This window comes from Pygocentrus nattereri, chromosome 1 (genome assembly GCF_015220715.1).
Source record: "Pygocentrus nattereri isolate fPygNat1 chromosome 1, fPygNat1.pri, whole genome shotgun sequence".
In the NCBI taxonomy this organism is placed as follows: Eukaryota; Metazoa; Chordata; class Actinopteri; order Characiformes; family Serrasalmidae; genus Pygocentrus; species Pygocentrus nattereri.
The window spans coordinates 8,532,545-8,554,274 of NC_051211.1; the positions used below are offsets into that span (position 1 = coordinate 8,532,545).

At 40.3% G+C, this 21,730-nt stretch overlaps 1 protein-coding gene across 3 annotated transcripts in view; it reads left to right on the plus strand.

The window, feature by feature from the left end:
- adgrl1a (adhesion G protein-coupled receptor L1a) overlaps window positions 1–21,730 on the plus strand; it is a 277,619-nt gene that overhangs the window by 232,831 nt on the left and 23,058 nt on the right. For all 3 annotated transcript variants that reach the window (XM_017700538.2, XM_037541153.1, XM_017700539.2), the window contains 7 exons: window positions 302–487; window positions 4,759–4,797; window positions 9,244–9,424; window positions 10,771–10,890; window positions 15,431–15,636; window positions 17,809–17,982; window positions 19,954–20,163. In XM_017700538.2, coding sequence (XP_017556027.1) covers window positions 302–487; window positions 4,759–4,797; window positions 9,244–9,424; window positions 10,771–10,890; window positions 15,431–15,636; window positions 17,809–17,982; window positions 19,954–20,163 — 1,116 coding nt within the window. The remainder of the gene's footprint in view (window positions 1–301; window positions 488–4,758; window positions 4,798–9,243; window positions 9,425–10,770; window positions 10,891–15,430; window positions 15,637–17,808; window positions 17,983–19,953; window positions 20,164–21,730) is intronic.

Here is a 21,730-nt window from a genome sequence, read left to right on the forward strand (position 1 = left end):
TACTTTGTATAAAGTAGCGCAGAGCTCAGATTTTTTTTGTCCTGCCAGTGAGGGGTCATGTCGAGGCTGAGGTAATTGCTGAATAATGTCAGCCTGGCTAGGAACCAGAGTAAGCACACACTGTGGTAATTGAAAGTGGATTAGTGAGTCATCTGAATAGCCATTTCTGTAGTTCTATAGCTCCACCAGACATGACCTAAAAACCCTCCAACCCTAAGCCCAGACTCCCGCCGCGCACAGCAGGGGGGGCTTACAGACGAGCGTGTGTGTAAATATATATATATATATTGTTTGTGTGCAGATAAAAAGTGGGGAGAATGCAGCAAACATTGCCGGCGAGCTGGCGAACCACACACGGGGTCGTATCCACGCCGGCGATGTCAGCTCCTCTGTACGACTGATTGAACAGCTGCTGGACATTCTGGATGCTCAGCTCCAAGCTCTGAGGCCCGGCAGCAAAGAGTCAGCAGCCAGGAACTATAATAAGGTGTTACAGACACACACAAACATGCACATAGTGTCCCAACTAACTGCACTGTCGACTATAATCAGTTATAATAATATGCAGTGCAATATGTGCTCATTTTTGACCAGAATCAATTCTCAGGCTCAAGTGTATTGCTTTTGAAAACCTTGTTTACAAGATTACTACTCCTCCTCAGATCTAACACCAGGGCTGGCAACTTTCAGGCACTTGCAATGAGACTCACGCATTTAGGTCTAATTTAGGTCTTGGGACTAATTTTCAGAGTTGGGCGAAGGAGCGGATGGGAACCAGTTCACTGGCCAAAGCATGCAAAGCATGCATGAAGAAAAATCCAAATTAATGAAAAGCCTAAATAAAGCAAAACCCTCATTAAATCACATATACACACACACACACACACTGCTCAAAAAAATAAAGGGAACACTCAAATAACACATCCTAGATCTGAATGAATGAAATGTTCTCATTGAATACTTTGTTCTGTACAAAGTTGAATGTGCTGACAACAAAATCACACAAAAATCATCAAAGGAAATCAAATTTATTAACCAATGGAGGCCTGGATTTAGAGTCACACACAAAATTAAAGTGGAAAAACACACGACAGGCTGATCCAACTTTGATGTGATGTCCTTAAAACAAGTCAAAATGAGGCTCAGTATTGTGTGTGGCCTCCACGTGCCTGTATGACCTCCCTACAACGCCTGGGCATGCTCCTGATGAGGTGGCGGATGGTCTCCTGAGGGATCTCCTCCCAGACCTGGACTAAAGCATCCGCCAACTCCTGGACAGTCTGGGGTGCAACGTGGCGTTGGTGGATGGAGCAAGACATGACGCCCCACATATATATATATGTAAAATGATAACTGAAAAAGCAATCAAAATGAAGACATTCCAAACAGTTGGAAACACACAAATTCTTGTAGCTGAGGCCTGATTCACGCATGTTGGAAAGTCTTGCTTTTTGGCACCCATGTTATGTGGTCAGTGTTTTCACACAGGCTGTGCGTGTGAAGCAGCAGAGTTCTAGAGAATGGACCCGGTGATATTTTTTGCACATGCTGTGATGAAAATCAATTGAAAATAAACAGGAAACCGCATAAAAACATGAAAACACAATTTTTTAAATGTAATTAATGACGAAATACTACTTAAACATTCTGTGCTGCAAACAGATTTTTGGGTTGGTCTATCAGGCTTGAAACGTTTTCCTTATCACATGTCAGAACAATGTCGAGGATAAACAAATATATCATGTACTTTTATAAATCATATTTTTGTTGACTGATGTGCCCATCTGTCTGTCTAGATAAAGGAATGTCTGTATAAGTTTCTATGCATTACAGAGATGGCTGAGCCTTCTGTCAACGTCCAGAAGAGGAGAAATAACAGTGTTATCAGTAATGAACAAAAGTAGAGCTTAACAGCTTTCAGTCTTCGCTCCTGTGAAGGCTTACATGTTGTCTCTCTTCATCGAGTCAGTTAATGTGACAGAACATTATTTTTAAGTTTTTAAAAATAATGAAATAATAAAATTATTTTTGTATATCATATTTTACTTAAAAGTAACAGCTTTATTTAGAATGAATACATGAACTGAAACGTCAGATTTGAGCATGGGTAAAGATCTCATGCTGATACAACTTTTTAGTAATATTTGAGATGGAGTTTCAGTGCCTGGAATATTAAAAATGTGTTCATTCATAAAAAAATTCCAATGTTGACCCAAATGAGTCTCATGAAATGACAGAAGGTGAATTAAAAGGTTTTTGTATTAAAGATTTCATTGTACTGGCATCATAACTGGTAAGAAAAATGTGCATCTAGAATGTACAATTGAGCAAGAAGAGTAGCATCAATCCATCCATTTTCCAAGCCGCTTCCCCGTCAGGGTCGCGGGGGGTGCTGGAGCCTATCCCAGCAGTCTTTGGGCGGAAGGCAGGATACACCCTGGACAGGTTGCCAGTCCATCGCAGGGCAAGAAGAGTAGCACTGTTGTCCAAATAGGATTTATGAGTTCAGACCATGCCATCAACATCTGGTGATAGTATGAGGGATGACTGATTGCGGGAGTTGGGGGGGATCTCTGAGAACTTGGGCTGGAGTTCTGGGTAGGTGGGGATTCCGAACATTCTGTCATGGGAAAAGAAGGCGAGGATGTGAATTTGTAGGGTGTCAGACTTAAAGAAGGAGGTGTTTCAGGCATGTTCCACCCCCAGTCTTCAGTTATAATATAACTACATTCAGTGTGTAAGAAAACACAAAAACTAAAATACTAACAAAAATAAATAAAACACAGGTCCCACTAACCCCCTTAACCCTATACCACCCACCCTCATGGCTACACACAACACCCCTCCATCCAACAGGGCATAGCCTAGCCTACAGAAATCTCTCTAACAAAAAGTTAAATGTTGGCTGGTCTGTAACACTGTGTCCTAACAATTTGGGAGCATCCAAATGTAGTATCACACCGCATCACAAAGCCTTCAGGATATCTACACAGGAACATAAATAAACCAAACATAATGTAAACAAACCACAGATCTATCAGATAATAGCTACTTTACTTATGGAGCTGTCCAGCTGTGGTTTTGGGGCATATATTTAATGAAGCATGTAACAGTGTATGTTTTATTCCCGATTTTAACATCAGCAGTCTGAATAACATACTAGCGTTATGCCGTCCTGGTGTTTGGCAGCTCCGTTGTATATGCAAACCTGTATTTTCCCTGTCTGCTTACCTTGGCTAAGTTTACTAACTAGCTCACACAAAACTAACAATATCCACCTCTAACATCCAGTAGCAATTTCTCTCCAAGCTTTTTACTGGAAAGATGGTGGAGATCCCACCTCTTCTTCACTTCATGCAAGAGTTCCTCTTCTTCCTTTTCGAGGTGGAATGACAGAGCGGCGTGACACGTCAAAAATAGAAATGGTCGTCTGTCAAAAACAGCGTGCTGCGTCGCTCTGCATCGCTCTCTGCCTCTCACAGCTGTTGCAGACATCTTCCCTGATTATAATGGAAGCATTTTGATTTTGTCGTTGACGCTCGCTCACATCGCTTGCTGTTAAGACACAGAATAATGCTGCACCACTTGCTCATTATCTCTACCGTCAGCTTTAGCAGTAGCCAGAGACAGCTGCTCATAATGTTGGACGGGAGGCCGCACATTGTAGCATGACATCAGCATTGCTCTGTTAGAGATGTGTGAGTGAGACAAGTAACAGAATCCTTATTAAGTCAGTATCAGCAATGTGATTACAAGTATCTAAACTGTAATGTGTTGCAGCAAAAAGTAACCCCATTACTGTAACATGTTGCTTTGTACTGCGTTACTCCAAATGCTGATGTAATTCAAAACAAACAAGTGAATTATTTGGGTCAGAATAATGCAGGGCAGCATTTAAAGGGGAATTACACAGGTTTTTTTGACATTCCAGCATAATTAAGTTGTTAAAATGTAACCAAAGTGAAGTGGTTTGGTGTGAAATGCTTAATTTTAGATAAATTTATTGAGTCAAAATTGTTCAGAGTGGTGCCCTTTAAAAGCACCCTCACAGAAAGTTGTTACGTGAAATAGTTATGAATACATTACTTGCTTGCTGAGACACTGCTTTATGATAGATTCAAGAAAGCCAAAAAGAGCGGAAAGGTATTGTACAGTAAAATAATCCCCAAAGAAAACTTATTTTCTTTTAGATTTAGCATTATTTTACCATTTAAATAAATAAATAAATAAATAAATAAATAAGCACAGGTCCCAATAACCCCCTTCACCCTGTACCTCCCACCCTTATGGCCACACACAACCATGCCTAGCCTAGACTGTGGTGCCCTAATAGCAAGCGAGCATCCAAATTCTGAAGCACTCTTCATTGCACAGCTTTCTACATTACATATAGAAATTCATAAGACGTGTAGGTTCACTGGTTATTTTGAATAGTAAATAAAGTGGCTAGATTTGAGTTGTAGACATCATGACTCCAGAAAAGCAAAGCAGATAACTGAATGTAATCGTTTTGGAATATTGTATTTCACTAATTTGCTAATTAGTTTTTAATGTATCACAGTGTGTATTGCAATATATCGGCATATAGTTGCAATATGAGCTCAGCCCTGATAGACAGTGATGTGCACGCACTATTACTCACCACTGCAGTCCAACTTAACCACAAATACAGGACTGTTCAGTGTGAGCTTTTACACACAGCATATAAAAATTCTTCATTAATATTGTCTGTATGTTCTGTTCTATTGTGCCTCACAGTTACAGAAGAGAGAGAGGACCTGCCGTGCATACATTCAGGTACTGTACCTCCCGCTCTCTCTCTCTCTCCCTCGTTCTCTTTCTTTTTTATTGCTGAACACTGATTCAAGATATGACTCACAGCTCCTGCTCTGCTGGGTGTTTTTTTTTTCCAGTTCTAGCACATTTCCATTCTCTTTCCAAACGCCCTCTCGCTAGCGTCGCGCTACCACGTTAGCATTATAGACTGTGTTTTTGTGTGTGGTGGAGGATAGCGATGTTATTTTGTAAACTGTATCTGCAGCCCGAGGCTGTCTTTGTGTGCTGTTTCTGCTGCCAGTAATGACATTTATAATGGAGTTCTTTGGTAGGGCAGCATTTGCGATGTGAGATGATGAGTGCTGTGTTTGAGAAGGCTCTTGAGGTGCTCGGGCGAGTTTATGGCACTGAGCTTTGCGCTATTCGGATGTGTGTTCGCATATTAGCCCTAGAGAAAAGGCTAGAATTGATCACTTATTGTTTCGCTATGCTTTTACAATGTAATTATGTCATTCCATCACTGATTCCATTGTGAGTTTTATTTACCTTTTGTAGTGAAAGATTTGAGACTTTTTATAGCCGTTTCAGTGCCAAGAAATTAAAAATATATATAAAAATAAAAAAAATTCTGAATAGCAAGACTCTGGAGACAACAATAACTCTTCCTTCAGTTCAAATCATAATAAAGTTTCTCCTCTGCGTACAAATGCAAATGTGGCATGGATTGAAAGTTTTTTGTAATTTTAATGAGTCATGAGGGAGAAAAGGGGCCTGTTTGCACTTGGCATTAACAGCTAATCACCATGTTTTAGATTTTAGGACGTATCCGCTTCAACTAGTACTGAGTGCAGAATGCAGGAAGGCAGCACAGGACTAAACAACTTAGACCAAAGCATTCACGAATGGCTGTTTCAGTACATGTAATATGTCACAACGCATTTGACACGGTATCACAGCCCCATCACAACCAAATCGCAGTTTTCCTATGAACTTATTGGTGCTATTGTTCTTCCACAGAAGTCCAAAATAATCAGCTTCCATGTTTTGTTAGTTGCAAGTAAAAGAGCATACCTGCTAAAAATTAAACCTTTTTTTTCTTGAAGATATAAGGAGAGCTTAGCCCTTCTATCCCATTTATATGAGTCACCCCTGCTTTTAACAGAATAGGCTTTTGTTTCAACCCAGGGTGCCTGAAGGGCTTGCAAACGTGAAGCGTCCAGCAAGAAAAATACATCTCTCATATTAAAAACCTCAGCCTACAGCCAACACATGCAATGTGAACCCAGGTTAAGCCAGGGCCTACACTCCAGAAATCTAGCCCAGTTTCAAACCCGATTTGCCTCCTTCAACAAATGTTCACAATTTGAACTGTTCTTCAGGTCAGAAGCTTGATCAGAGCGATTGAAAATGCAGATGATATGGTAATGTGAGAGTACAAACATGTCTGATCTTCGTTCCAGAGTATTTTCAAGCATGATTTATACAACTCAAAACCTTACTGTAATGTGAGGCCATCAGTGATGCTTACTGAATGAGTCATTCAGTAAGCAGCTAATGAGGGAACTAGAGAGAGAAAAAGTCGAAGATACAGTATACGAATGCATGCCGCATGTTCAGCAGACCACAGAGAACCACCCCCAGCCCCATCAACTCAAAGCATGTCCACAGAAGTGACATTGACCAGCGCTGAGCTCATTTAGAGTTTGCCATCTTTGGCAAGTATTGCTGTGACTTCGCTTTCTAGCAGTTGTTTTGTCTTGCTTTGTTGTTTCAAGACAGGTGATAAAAATTTGCCATTATGATAATGTTACTTCAGATGAGATCAAAATACTCAATATAGCCTACATCTCAGTAGAGCACTCTGAGTGACGGTGAATATCAGGGCTCTCGCCTAGATTATCTCAGGGTGGTTGTACTTGTTTTCAGGATCCTAGCTAAAATATATAAGCAGTAAGAGAGGGCTATTGTTCCCCATCCAGCAGAGTGCAATAATATGGCAATCATGTAAACCTGATATTTCATTGAAAATAGTACAAATGCAACATACTGTATCAAATGTTGAAAATGTTTTTTTTTTTTATATATATATATATATATATATATAAGCCCATTTTGAATTTAATGCCAGCAGCACATTTAAAAAAATACTGAAATAAGCAAAGATTTCCCTGAGAAAGATATTTGGATGGCAGCATATGCTGCTCTTAAACCTGTATATATTGTTCAGCATTAATGGTGCCTTCACAGATGAGCGGGTGATTCAGGTCTTGTGCACTAATGCACCCCTATACCATAATGAATACTGGCTTTTGCACTGTGAACTGATATCAAGCTAGGTGGTCTTTAGCCCAGAGGACGCAGTGACTATGATTTCCAAAAGAATTTAAAATTCTGATTTGTCAGACCACAGGACACTTTTCCACTTCCCCTCAGTCCACTTTAAATGAGATTCAGGGTTCTATTTATACATGGTTTATTCTTTGGTAGAGTTTTAACTTGCATTTGTGGATGCAGCAGTGAACTGTGTTCACAGACAGTGGTTTTCGGGAGTTTTCTTGAGCCCATATAGTGATTTCTACTACAGAATCTTGTGTTTTTAATGCAGTGCCCTCTGAGAGCCCAAATATCACGGCCATCCAGTATTGGTTTTTTAGCATTGTCCCTTGCATACACAGATTTCTCTGGATTCTCTGAATCTTATAATGATATTATGTACAATATATGATTAGATCACAAAGTTCTTTGCCATTTTGCATTGAAAAACATTATACTTGAATTGCTGCACCATTTACCTACGCAGTCTTTCACATGAAGCCTTCATTATCTTTACTTCTGAAAGACTTGGCATTTCTGGGATGCTTTTTATACCCGGTCATGACACTAGGGCTGCAACAAATGACTAATTTGGTAGTCGAATAATCGAATGATTAATGAAACGAACAATCGATTATTCGGATTATGAAGCACTACCTTACCAAATAACTTTTATGCAGCTATTAGCTTTTAAACTTATCTTGAGGTTGTTTTTTGTGCATTTGCTGACTAACGATGAAGAGAATAAAGTTGAATAATTTGCTGCAACTAAATTCTACAATCACAGTTCTTCAGTGAAACGGGGGAAACTCGGCATCTCTCCGCGCTCCTGCGAGAGTCTCGGTCTCCTGAGATATTCGCCGCTGAAAGGGCGGAGGGGAAAGTGGCGAATTTTCTCTATGAACAGTTAAATTGTGAACGATTTTGTGTATACGCTGCATTTCAACGGTAACCCTTTGTCCAGCTGCCCCGTGTTCACGTAGAACTAGCTCCTTATACCGTTAGCGAGCTGAGCTAAAGATCAGAAGCCTGTTTGGATCTCCTGTGTTCGTTAAGACGACGATGCAGCGTTTAGTACTGTAACGTTATCTGGAAAGTGAACAGGGTCGCTGTGAATAATAGTTACTTGCTTCTCACTTCCACCTTCATTAACGATTACAGAGAACCTGCATTTCTAAATAGAAAATGTTCCAGCACGGCTCACAACAAACTAGGACAGCTTTTAAGACGAACATTAGCTAATTAGCTCACTAGCACAACTATCGCCGCGTCCCAAACCACACACCGCACTAATGAGTGGACTTGTAATGGTTGATGAATCTTATTCACACAGTGAGCCGCTGTGTTTCCTCTTCAGATATTCCAGCATGGAAGATGTGCTCCCGTGCCAGCTAAGGTCGGCTTTGCAAACAGCACAACTGACAGTCCACACTTTTGTGCTTGAGACTGCCATCGCGCTGTTGTTAACTCTCCAAAAAGTGACGTTCCTAGTGCGTGCGAGAAAGACGCGTAATGACGTCACCAACTAATCGACTACTAAATTAGTTGCCAACTAATTTGGTCGTCGATTTTAGTTGAATAACCATTGCCCCCCCTACGTGACACTGACCTGTTCCTAGTTAACTGCCAGGTGTTTTTTTAGCATTATATAACTTTGCTCTTTTGTTGCTTCTGCCCCAGCTTTTTTGAAATGTGTTGTTGGGATCAAATACAAAATGGACATGTATTTTTCAAAACATTTTCAGTTTCCACATTTGATATGTGCTCACTATTTTCAATTAAATATAGTGTTTAGATGATTGGTCCATCATTGCATTTTGTTTTTACTTACATTTTGCAGTCTTCCAGTTACATAGTGTCAAACTCCCATGTCTCTTTTGTCCAGGGGGTAGCTAATGTAGGGGGGGTCTTATAAAATTAAGGTCTTAAATACATTTTGACAGTGCTAATATTGTATATTGTTTATAGCTTATTAGTACTAGGAATAACATTTTCATTCAGTGGTGATATCATATGTGTCAGTGTACTTATCCTTTTGTGTGTCACATGTCTTTGTATCAATATCTGTTCTTCTATGTGTCCGTGTGTGTGTGTGTGTGTGTGTGTGTGTGTGTGTGTGTGTGTGTGTGTGTGTGTGTGTGTGTGTGTGTGCAGGCGGTGGTCCAGACGGTGGATAATCTGCTGCGTGTGGAGGCTTTGGAGTCATGGCGGGACATGAACAGCTCGGAGCAAGCTCACACTGCCACCATGCTGCTGGACGTCATGGAGAAAGGAGCCTTCCTGCTGGCAAACAACATGTACGGCAGTCGCTTCAGTGACCACGGCAACAACATCGGTAAGGACGGGCCTGAGGGTCTGTGTGTGAGACAGTAAATATCAGTGACACTATCAGTGTTTAAGCCTTTAAACCCTAAGGACCCCATATGTGAGCCCATATTAATGTTCCTCACTAATGTGCTTCATTTACTTAATAGAAATATAAACTTACTTTCCACATGAGTAATGAGTAGTCATTTATTTTATTCCATAGTTAAACTGCTGTTTCATTTAGAGTGTGGCAGGTTTGCCAAATATTTGAACTAGTTAAAAAAGCCCAGTTGCAGGAGATAGTCATAAAGTTTCAACTGATGATATAAAGTTTTTAAGCATATTTTGGGCTGGATATCTTTGCTGGACATGGGAACTTTGCCCACCATAGAAAACACTAAAATACAGCTACATCTATGGAGACTTTACACAGAAAAGCAGGCATGATAACGTTAAGCAGTGAGGGATGTTTGAAGTTAATAAAACTGAAAATTGGAGTTTAGAATCTTTATTTTTGTAAAAGGTCACATAAAGTTATTTATTTATTTATATTATGGGTTATAATAATAATATAAAGTGCTGACATTATGGAGATCTGTGTTAATGTAATGTCTGATACTCTAAATAGTGCTATTGCTAATCCTATTGCTTTGAATGATCTTATATCTTAGTTGTGTTTATTTTATGAAAACATTCAATTTTCTCACTTACAAAGCAATCTGAACTCTACCAAATATTTCAGTATTGACTGTTTTGGTAGTGACAATTTTAGCTAATTTTGAGCAGAACTCAAAAAACACTAGCCAGTACATGACTAGCAAACACGACTGTGAACAGTTATACACACATAAAAGCATAATATTTTTTATTATGCTTTATTATTATTGTTGTTATTATTGCAGAAAATATGTTTCATTAGTGACAATTCTTAATGTTACACACTGACTTTCACACTTTGGGACATATTTACTTCAAAACAGTGGGATCTAACTGCTCACCATGTGGCCATGAGGAACAGGGATGCAGTCTCACTTCCTGCTCTAAAATGCAAGGGTGAGGCTAAAATAAGGCTCCACCTGCAAACTAGACCTCTTTGTGTTTGAGTAGTGGCGTGCAAACATGGAACAGCGTTTTTTTTAAATTGAAGTTCTTTTATTTAAAAACTAAACTCATAATAAATCAAAATCTTTCAACTTCTAAATACTTAACTGTTTTTTTACCTTGATATTGCAGTTTGAACTTATTTGGTGGTGTGGACCATATAGAACATACTTTGGACCATTATTATTATTATTATTATTATTATTATGATCATCATCATCATACAGTGTAATGCTTTATCACTAATCTTGTCATGTATATGTGTATTTACAGATTTGGAGGTGCATATCCTGAACACTGAGATGGATCTACAGGATCTGTCCTTTCCTGAGAATAATCCAACCGACAGCATCCAGCTCTCAGCCTCTACAGTCAAACAGTACAGCCGCAATGGTCAGTTCTCTTTCTCTCTCTCTCTCTCTCTCTCTCTCTCTCTCTCTCTCTCTCTCTCTCCCCCTCTCTTTCTTTCTTTTCTCCTTCTTTGTCCTTTTCTCCTCCTGTTCTTCCATACTCTTTCTTGCACAAAAACAAAAAGCATTTGAGTAGTGCCAAATTTTTGGCATGTCAGATTTCTCTGCGCAAGTCACTGCTACCCCATGGCAGGACAGATGCGTTTTTAAAAATTTAAGAAAAAATAAAACACAGAGAAGTGGCAGGCTGTGAGTCATAGCCAATATGAGACACAACAGCACAAACCTGCAATCATTAAAGAGCACATTAAACCTGCACCACCCCACCCCCACCCCCACCGATGCTCCTGCAGGGGCTGCAGCACCACTGCACACGTTTATTAGTTTCCCCGCTCCAGCACACCTGATTCAACTCATGAAGGGCTTTGTAACGAGCTTATGAGTTGAAGCAGGTGTGTTAGAGCTGGGTAAACTCTACACTGTGCAGTGCTGCAGCCCTCCAGAGACGAATACAGGCATAAACAAAACAACATATGAAAAGTGAGGCTCTCTTTACTAATGTAGAACAGTTAATCAACGAAGCCGTGCAAAAAGTACCTGATCGGTGATGATATATGGAAATGAAGTAAAAAAATGAGTGTGTTTTAAATGAGTGTGTTGTTATAACCCCAGACACATTTACAAATGACCACATATTTTCAAGTCAGCCAATTAGAACAGATGTTACATATACTGATCAAGCATAACCTTATGACCACCTCCTTGTTTCTACGCTCATTGTCCATTTTATCAGCTCCACTTACTCTATAGGTGCACTTTGTAGTTCTACACTTACAGACTGTAGTCCATCTGTTTCTCTGATAGTTTATTAGCTCCCTTTTACCCTGTTCTTCAGTGGTCAGGCCCCCCATGGACCCTCACAGAGCAGAAGCTATTTGGGTAGTGGATCATTCTCAGCCCTGCAGTAACACTGACGTGGTGATGGTGTGTTAGTGTGTGTTGTGCTGGTCTGAGTAGATCAGACACAGCAGTGCTATTATTGTGTCTATTAGACACTCCTACATTGTCAGTCCACCTTCCAGGTGTGAAGTCAGAGATGATGGCTCATCTGCTGCTGCACAGTTTGTGTTAGTCATCCTCTAGTTCAGTGGTCACAGGACGCTGCCCACAGGACGCTGTTGGCTGGATATTTTTGGTTGATGGACTACTCACAGTTCAGCAGTGACACTGAAGTGCTTAAAAGCTCCGTGTCTGACCAGCGCAGCACACACTAACACAGCACCACCACACGCGTGTTACTGCAGTGCTAAGAATGATCCAGCACCCAAATAGTACCTGCTCTTTGAGGGTCCATGGGGGTCTTGACCACTTGTGGTCCTGACTACAGTTTCATGTTACATTGAAATGCCAATCGAGGGGATCCTGTATCTGTAGTGGAAAATGGAGCAGCTGGTACTAAAAGCAAGTAGAGTCGAATTGAGTTGAGCCATACCATGTGGTGGAAAAGCACCATAAGAATAATTGGATAGTAGGCCCCAGTCCCATTTGTTATTGTTACCCCTACCTGTTGTTTTTGAGTGTCACATTGCCCTTGGAACTGAGTTACAATGGGTAATTGTTGAAATCTTCCCCTACGAAATGGGACCCTTAGAACATTACTTCATTAACAGGCTACTAGTGGTGCTCTGTAGGCGACCCTGCCAGTCTGCAGTGACAGCAGAGGAGGGTGAATTCAATCCCCTCACTGCTGGGCTTTAGTTACATTCAACTAATGTAAATGGTGGGGGGGTGATGGTGGGGGTGGGGTGATAATTATTTATCATTGCCCACCCCAATTCTCCAGTGATATGAAGCTAAAGTCAGCTATTCACCAGCTTCTTGTTCAAATTCTCCCATTCTACCTTAAATGGTGCAGCAGCGCTGACGCCTGAGGTGCCATAATGTTAATGCTGCACCATTTAAGGTGGAATGGGAAATTTAGCTAGCCAGCTGCTGAGACATGTGTAAAACATGTGCACTACTAGCAATTTGTATGGTTGTTATGAAGAAAAGGGCCATAATACATCAAAACATCACATTATACTAAGATAACACTAATTCTCATAGTGCTTAACAGAGTAAATATTCATTTGTGGGTTTCTTTGGTTTCTTGCGCAGCCATCTTGCCATTTTTTTCCTTTTTTCAGAGTATGACAACCTCAGTTTGGAGGGCCATGTAGCCCTCACACTTCACCCTACCACTCTGTCTCAACAAAAATCAGGACATCCTACCCCTAATCATGAACACTCAAATTGGAGGGGTAGGGCTAAGGGGTGAAATGGGATTGGACCTAGGACTGAATTTTGTAAATGTGGAAAAATATCCCTGCAGATTATTAAAAAAAACTCACAAAAATAATGGAATTAGTATTAAAGGCAAGGAGTGGGCACAATAAATGCTGAAAAAAGTATATTTACTGTATATACTATATATTTTCTGCTTTTTGTCTTGATGCTGAAAACTAAGTTGCACTTGACTTGCACAAACTTGGACTTGAACACTAGAAATGTTTAATGTGCGCTAAATAATTGTTATATATTTTGGCATGCGCCACATGCGGGAGGAGGGGGACGACACTGGCGCCAGAAGAAGGAGCAAGTCCTGACCTCTGCCGCCCGGGCCCCGCCCCCCTGTTACGCAGCGATGCCGCTACGTTCAACCCAGGCGGTCAAGCAGCCTGAGTGCCTTTAAAAGAGCTGTGAGGAGACAGAGCGGGAGAGGGAACGAGAGCTCGCCGCTCTACCTTCTCGTAGTCGCCCCCAGCTGGCAGCTCAGCTCAGGCCTCGCTCCTTCCTCTGGTGCCTTCCGTAGCTGGCGCCAGCATCATCCCCCCTCCTCCCACCGTCACTCCCGGGACTCGCGTCCATCGGGGGAGCTCGGGCTCTGTGCTCTGTCCCATCTGCACTCACGGCTCTCTCCCTGGCATCCTCACCGAGGTGCGTCGTGGCTGAGTGCTCGCGCCCCGCCTTTCTGCCGGCTCTCTCGGCCGTCATCGTTTGTAGTGCTACTAGTTATGTACATACAGGTTACGTAGTTCAAATTTATATTTCTAAAAAAAGAAAAGATAAACTATGGGACACGTTTTTTCCATTTTTTAATCTGGCCCCATTTGCATAAAATAGGCTGGTCATTTGACTTTGAGATCGCTGCTTTACCAGCATACCAGCAGGGTGGGCCATGGGCCTAAGAGGAAGGGGTTTCTGATAAAGTGGCCAGTGGAACCAGTTATTGCTTGCACTGGTTTAAAAGTTGTAAAACTGGTGAAATAATAGATCTAGCATGAAGAGGCTAAACTGACATAAATCTTATTGTTTTAAATCTAGAAACTTCTGAAGTCTGTGATGGACAGTCGTGCTTTGCCGTCTTCCTTCAGCTTAGCACAATTCCCAGCCTGATTTACGCTCTTATTGGTTGATAATAACAGTCTAATCAGATTAACAAAAAGCGCTGAGACAATTTCTTTCTTGATGGTTTCTTAACGGCGCTGCTAATAGAATAGCCGAGGAGGCGTGTAGATTACTATCGTTTTCGGGCTGACGGAGCAATCTAGGCTTTACGAATTCTCTTGCTCATTCACTCTTCACTCCTCTTTTCTCCTCCGTCTCTCCGCCATCTTATCCTCCACTCTCATCTCTGCAACACGTCTTTCCCCCACCCTCCACTCCCTCCTTTTCCCCCGTTTTTGTGTTTTGTGTCTGTGCCGGGTTCAGCAGCAGAGGAGAGATTAGGATGATTGAAACAAACGCACATGAAATATTCATGCGGAATAATAAGAGTGAGCGCTGGAGGGATGAATGTTCCACTGCCCTCTGTGTTAAATGTACCTCTTTTTTTCTCCCCCAGCAGTCAAAATGAAATGGTCTTTACCATCAGTCTAACCCTCAATCCCCCCCGCCCCGATCCGTCTCTCCCTCCATCTCTCCCTCCATCTCTCGCTTTTTAGTCCCATCCGCTTGTCAACCTTAACACAGCGTCTCCTCCTCTCTTTCTCTGTTGCTGTCTTCCTTTCTGTCTCTTTCTCGCTCTTTTGCGCTTTTGAGTGTTTCACTCATTTTCCTCTTTCCCTCATTCGCTCTTTTGCTCTCTCACTTTCTCTCCCCTCTCTGTGTCTCTCTCTCTCCTTTCTCTCTTCTCATACTTTCTTCTCTTTTTCTCTATTTGTCTCACTTGTTCTCTCCTTCCCTCTCTTTCTTGCTCCCCATTTCTGTGATCTCTTCTGTCTGTCTCTCTGTTTCTCTTGCTCTCCTTCCCTCTCTCTCTCTCTCTCTCTCTCTCTCTCTGAATATATCACTGTCCTCTTTTTTCTCTTTCTTTCATTCTTTCTCTTTCTTGCTCTCTGTGTTGCTTTTCTGTCACTTGCTCTCTCCCTTCTGCCTTTTTCTCAACTCAATCCTCTTGTCAGCTTTTAACACAATCTCTCTCCCTCCCTCCCTCTCTCTCTCTCTCGCTCTCTCTCTCTCTCTCTCTCTCTCTCTCTCTCTAGGTCAGGTAAAGGTGGTCTTCTTGCTTTATAAGAATCTGGGGTCTTTCCTGTCCACTGAAAATGCCACTGTAAAGGTGGAGGTGGAGCCTGAGCTTGGTGGACGGAGCTTAGCTGTCAACTCGCATGTCATTGCAGCATCAATCAACAAAGAGTCCAGCCGAGTGTTTCTGACTGTACCTGTGGTCTTCACTTTGAGACACCTACAGGTGGGCACCCCCCCCTCCCACACACACATATATCATATCTCTCTAAAGGCAGATCTGGATGGAAAAAGCAGATCAGAGTAACAAACCCATTTTTCCTCTATTTAGAATGACATGATGCTTAATTAATGATGATAAAGCAGCTAAAAATGCAGAGAAGAGTTTGAGTAAGAATAAGAAACTCCTGGTAGGTATTTCTTGCACTCTTTTTGACATGGTGGTGCAACTTGTGGATGATGCGCATTAAGGGATAGTTTTTCTTAGACAAACATTTCATCCTTCAAAAAAAAGATACACACACCTGTTAGTTATTTCTAACATTCAGAATCACATAAATATTTTTATGTTATCAGAAATTGCTGAAAATGTTTGTTGCCTAGAAGCAACACTGTGCAATAGAACAGATTTAGATATTAGCAAATGAAGGGTACTATGCCCCCTCTTCAGAGAACACATGGCAGTTATTGGTCAGTTTTTAATTTAGAGTTACTTTTTATTTAATTTGTGTTTTCTTTTTATTTAGAAAATATGTAATGTAAATATTAACATTTGCCATATTAGAGGTAGGGAGTTAATTATAATCAATCCTGCCATGTAGAAAGAATGGGGAAACATTTCACTTTCAAAACCACAGAGTCAGTCAGTCCCCAAACACTTACAGGGTGTTATTAAAAGAAGAGGTGATGCAACCAGTTTCAACATATGTTGTCTTTGTACTCGTTTCTATTAAGTATAGGGTTGAATTGATTTACACATCTTTACACTCTGAGTTTATTTTTATTTTGCACACAGTCCCAACTTTTTGGTAAACAGGGTTGTAAAGGTTTTTTGGACCAGGTTTTGTGGCCTAAATTGAAGGCCTAACTCTAGTAATCACAAAACTTGAAAAGCAGTTTCTTCATCTGTCAGAATCAGACTTGGCATGAATAGTTCTGAACTCTAACTGAAAATGAAAACATCATCATTACTCCGTGCTCTGCTTGCTGTACCGTCTCACTGCTGTGTTATCTTTGTGTAATGATCTGTTCTTTTCTTATAAATCACTCCATAAATCCAAATCACACTTATAAATCCATAATAGTGATTCCAATGAACTGTCTTCAGTGTGTGTATCTACAGCATCAGTCAAACATTTGGACATTACCTGATTTTGAATATAATGTTTGAAATGATCATTCAAAGAGCAAAGCTCATGCCAGTGAGTAAACTTCTTTCCATCCCCACACAAGTCGTTTTCTTTCAGAACTTTACTGAAATGTAGATTTGGGAAATGTTGAAGGTGTTATATCATCCTAATTACTTTGCACACCTCGTTAAAACGTAATTAGTGGGATGTTTGTCCTCGTTAATGCATTTGAGCCAGTCAGGTGTGCTGTGATGCAGAGATAGGGACTCGTGTTAGCAGCTTGGACTTACTGCTGTACATCAATAGAGAGCTTTTTTCTAACCTTACATGTGCATCTTTGCGCATCAGTTTTGCAGGCATCATGCACAGTTTTTTGTTGCAGTGCCACTGTTTTGCCGCTTACATTGGCGTTAATTTTAGTGTGTCTTCAAATACGATGCCTTTTGTCTTTTGATGGACATATAAAAGTGGAATTAATTGCTGTTTTCAGAAGGAAACATTTTATCTCCAAAATGGTTTACAGGAGAAGGAAAAAACTACCTAACTTTCAATGTAAGTCAATAGAACCAGACTTTTTTCCAAGTCATTTTAGGAGGTTTCTTTTGGTCCATTCATCATGAAATTTACACCCAATTTAAAGGCCAACAGACATTTTCAAATAATGTCTAAAACTGAAAAACGACAAAAAATGGAGATACAAGGCTTTCTTCCAACAGCAGTGAAATGCAGCATTTAAAGGAAACTGGCAAAGCAGCCTAAATAATACAAAGCGTAAATAAATACAAATACTAATAAGACAAACTAAGCACAGGTTGGTTAGCCTGTGGGTTGGATAGTTTGCTAATGAGCTTGCAGTATATTTCTTACAATTATTAGACCATTTAATGGAGATTTGCTGCTGTGTAATGCTTAACTGAGACTTAACTGAAGTTCACTAGAGACTTGACTTGTATGAAATGAAATGACCTGTGAACATGGCTAGTGTTCTTGACTTTTATTATAGAATGTGGAAAATAGTGAAAATAAGGAACCTGCCCTCTCTTTTGTAGCTGGAGAATCACTTCAGCCCAAACTGTTCATTCTGGAATTATTCGGAGCGTACGATGACGGGCCAGTGGTCGTCTCAGGGCTGCAGGCTGATGGCCACAAACAGCACACACACCACCTGCTCCTGCTCACACCTTACCAACTTTGCTGTGCTTATGGTGCAGCATGAACCTAATGTAGGTATACAGCCTGACACTGATGAACACACACATATACAGGACTGTGCAGAATTCAGAAAAACCTGAAAAAAGCAGAAAACATATCTCTACCGGAAAATTACACAAAACAGCTAAATATAATTTCTTTTTTTCAGTAATTAGTGTGTCCAGATTTGACTTTTATTAATTATTTTATTATTATTTTTAGGAGACTTGCTTTCAGTTTTTCAGAGAAATCTACAGGGACGTTTTTCCACACCTCCAAAGTTCAGTTTTAGAAGCTGGTTGCATTTTATGCTTCTCCTGAGCCAATTATCCCAAACACATTCAGTGATGTTGAGGCCTGGATTCTGGGGTGGCCAGTCCATTTTTCTGAGAACACCAGCAGCTTCTTTGTTTAATTTCCAAGTTTTATCTTTTTTGCCTATTTACTTTTCTTAGTAAGAGCTTCTTAACAGCTACACATCCTTTCAGACACCTGTGGATTTTTCAGATCTGAAGAAAGAGTGGAGCTTTATTTTCTCAAAGGTAAAAATACTGATTATGTGATGGTTGCACTTTTGGTAGTGTTGCAGGTTTCACACGGTTGTTAGGAGCCCCATTTTCTCTGTATTACTTGTACTTAATGACTGTTTCGGCTGAAAATTAAATAAATGAAAGGTGAAGGGTCTCTGACTTTTGCACAGTGCTGTACACCTTCATAAACACACATATATGGACAATTTTACTGAATTACTTCAAACTGCAGTCCCATGGGAAAAAAAAAACAACTAAGACCTTAGATATTTGCAAAGATTAAGCTATGATCTACTTAAACCCATCAACAGAGATAGTAATAATCTAAATATACTAATATTTTTTAATAATAATTTTATTATTATTGATATAATTTTAAATAATTTTTTTCCAATATGGTTTTTAATCTTTTTGATTTCTTTTGAAGTTCAAAGATTCTGATGTATCATGATTCTTATATTTAAAAAAATATTCAAATGTTGTCATGTCTCTACCGAAACACAGAGCTTTAGTCCACAGTTGGAGACTTGAAACCTCACCGTTTATTTTTGTTTTTATTTTTATTTTCAAAAACAAAAATGTTGTTTTAAATTTCTTTTAAAGTGAAGTTGAAAGATTTAGATTTATCATTAGTTTAATTTTTAAATAAAAGAACTTTATTCAAAAAATGTTGTCACTACATAAACAGAGTTTTAGTCCATAGGCAGAGCCTATTTTTAACCACACCCCTGCGTTTTAGAACAGGAACTGAGACTGCATGCCTGTCCCTTATGGCCACATGGTGAGCGGTGAGATCCCAATGTTTTGAAGTAAATGTGTCCCAAAGTCTGAAAATCAGTGTGTAACATTAAGGATTGTCACTAATGAAACACAGAATTTCTGCATTTAATTAAACTTTTTGTGTTTTAATAATGAATATTATGCTTTCATGTGTGTACAACTGTTCAAAGATGTGTTTGATAGTTATGTTGTGGCTAGGATTTTTGAGTTCTGCGTAATATTAGCTAAAATTGTCAGAAAATAAATTAAATTAAAATTAATTAATTAAAGTAAATTAACAGATCAGTCACTACTGAAACTCAGTCATTACTGAAATATTTTGTAATGGTTGAGTAATGTTGTGATTGTTTTGTTAATGACAGAATTAAACATTTAATCATTTGTTTTAATAAAATAAAGATACTTAAGGAATTAAGCAAACAGATTTTAGCCTAAAGTCTAAGTCTCTAAATCTGAAATGTTTTCAACTCTTTGAACCAGTTCGGTCGAATGACACGCACACAGTCATCCAACTACTCAAACGCAGAGCAATTTCAGCTTGACATTTTCCAGATATTCATATGTCCATACATCACTCTGCCTAAAGCCTAAGGCATTCTCTTTATGCCATATTCTTATTGCGGCTTTATATTCCATCTCTCTCTCTCTCTCTCTCTCTCTCTCTCTCTCTCTCTCTCTCTTACCCTCTTGCAGAATCCTGGTCAGATGCATGAGTTGCTGCTGTTTGTAATTACGTGGGTCGGCATTGTAATCTCTCTGGTTTGTTTGGCCATCTGTATCTCCACCTTCTGCTTCCTGAGAGGTCTTCAGACTGACCGTAACACCATCCACAAAAACCTCTGCATCAATCTCTTCATTGCTGAACTCCTCTTCCTCATCGGCATCCACAAGACACAGTATCACGTGAGTCTAGCCACTCCAGCATTTAACCATATTGCACCTGCTGATTCCACATTGTCTTTACAGCATTACTGCTTCCCTATTCAAGAGATACAGGTTTTCCTGAGAAACTAGAGGAACAGAGAAATACAGAAATAATGTAATGTTGGTGTGATCATGAACACAAGTTCTAACCTAAACAATGACATTTTGCATGCATTACACCATTGGTTTAGATTTTACTAGGGATGCATGGTGATAGGTGAATCATTTGCTGGGGCAGTTGAATGCCTGGGCTTACCTTTAATAAGATCTATTTCCCCTCCACCCAAACACACATACACTAATGATTACTTACAGCAAGATGTGTGAGTGTAGAGCTCAAACAAAAAGCTCAGAAAGGAAAAGAATTACCCAACAAGAGCAGCGTTTTTTTGTTTTTTTTTTTATATTGGGACTTTTTATTCACTAATTGTGGGCTAAACATCGGCTTAGACTTCAGGATCAGGATAAATTTACATTCTAACTGGCTGTACATCTAAAAACTTCATAAACTCACCGTTTTCACACTTAAAGGTAAGGTATGAGGTGAAGACTGCCTTCTCAGTGTAAATTTCAAACCTTGATCATCTGTGGCTTAGAGTGGTCTGTTTCTGGGTTTAACTTAGTGCAGTAATGGAGAGATGATGAGTGGCAGTGCTAGAAGTTGCTGATTGGCAGCAGCAGTGTGCAAACCTTCATTAAAAACTGATCTTGGGTTTTTGGGTGCTGTGTGTCATTCTGTGTGTGGTTACATTAGACCAGGCATGTCCAACTGTGGACCTTCCAGCAAAGTGCTGTGGAGATTTACCGTCATCTAACTCTCTGAATTCAGTTCATGAAGGCCTTGCTAATTATCTGATGAGCTGGTGTTTTTAATGAGGTAATGTGCTAAGGTCTGCAGTGTTAGACTGGAGGACTGGAGGACTGGAGCCTGACACATGTGTGTTAGACAGTTTCTTTCCACGCTTACTGTATCTGGTGTAATTTGTCCACATCAGTCTTGAGAAGTGGACTCCAGTCCTGGAGAGCTACCTTTCTGCAGAGCCTAGCCACAAACACGCTCACTGGGTCAGATGTATTAGAGTTAAGGGGCAGGGCAGCTTACTGGACACAGATTGGAACTGAAGACTGCAGGGAAGTAGCTCTCCCAGACCAGGTTTGAATACCACTGGTCTGGAGGAAGCTCATTTTATTGATATTATGGATTTTATCTAGACCCATAGGGCCGATAGCCACCTATAGGCCCTGGGCCCATGAGCAGGTTAAAACACTCCTGTTAATCATGGTGTTGAACAAGTGGCATCCTAAAGACACACAGGCATGCACAGTAATGTAAGAGACAGAAAAGTGTGGCAGGTTTGATGGCATTACTGACAGCCCACTTACTGTCCACTCTATTAGACACTCCTACCTTGTCAGACGATAGCTCATCTGCTGCTGCACAGTTTGTGTTTGTCATCCTCTAGTTCTTCATCAGTGGCCACAGGACACTGCCCACAGGACACTGTGGCTAAATCTTTTTGGTTGGTGGGCTATTCTCAGTCTAGAA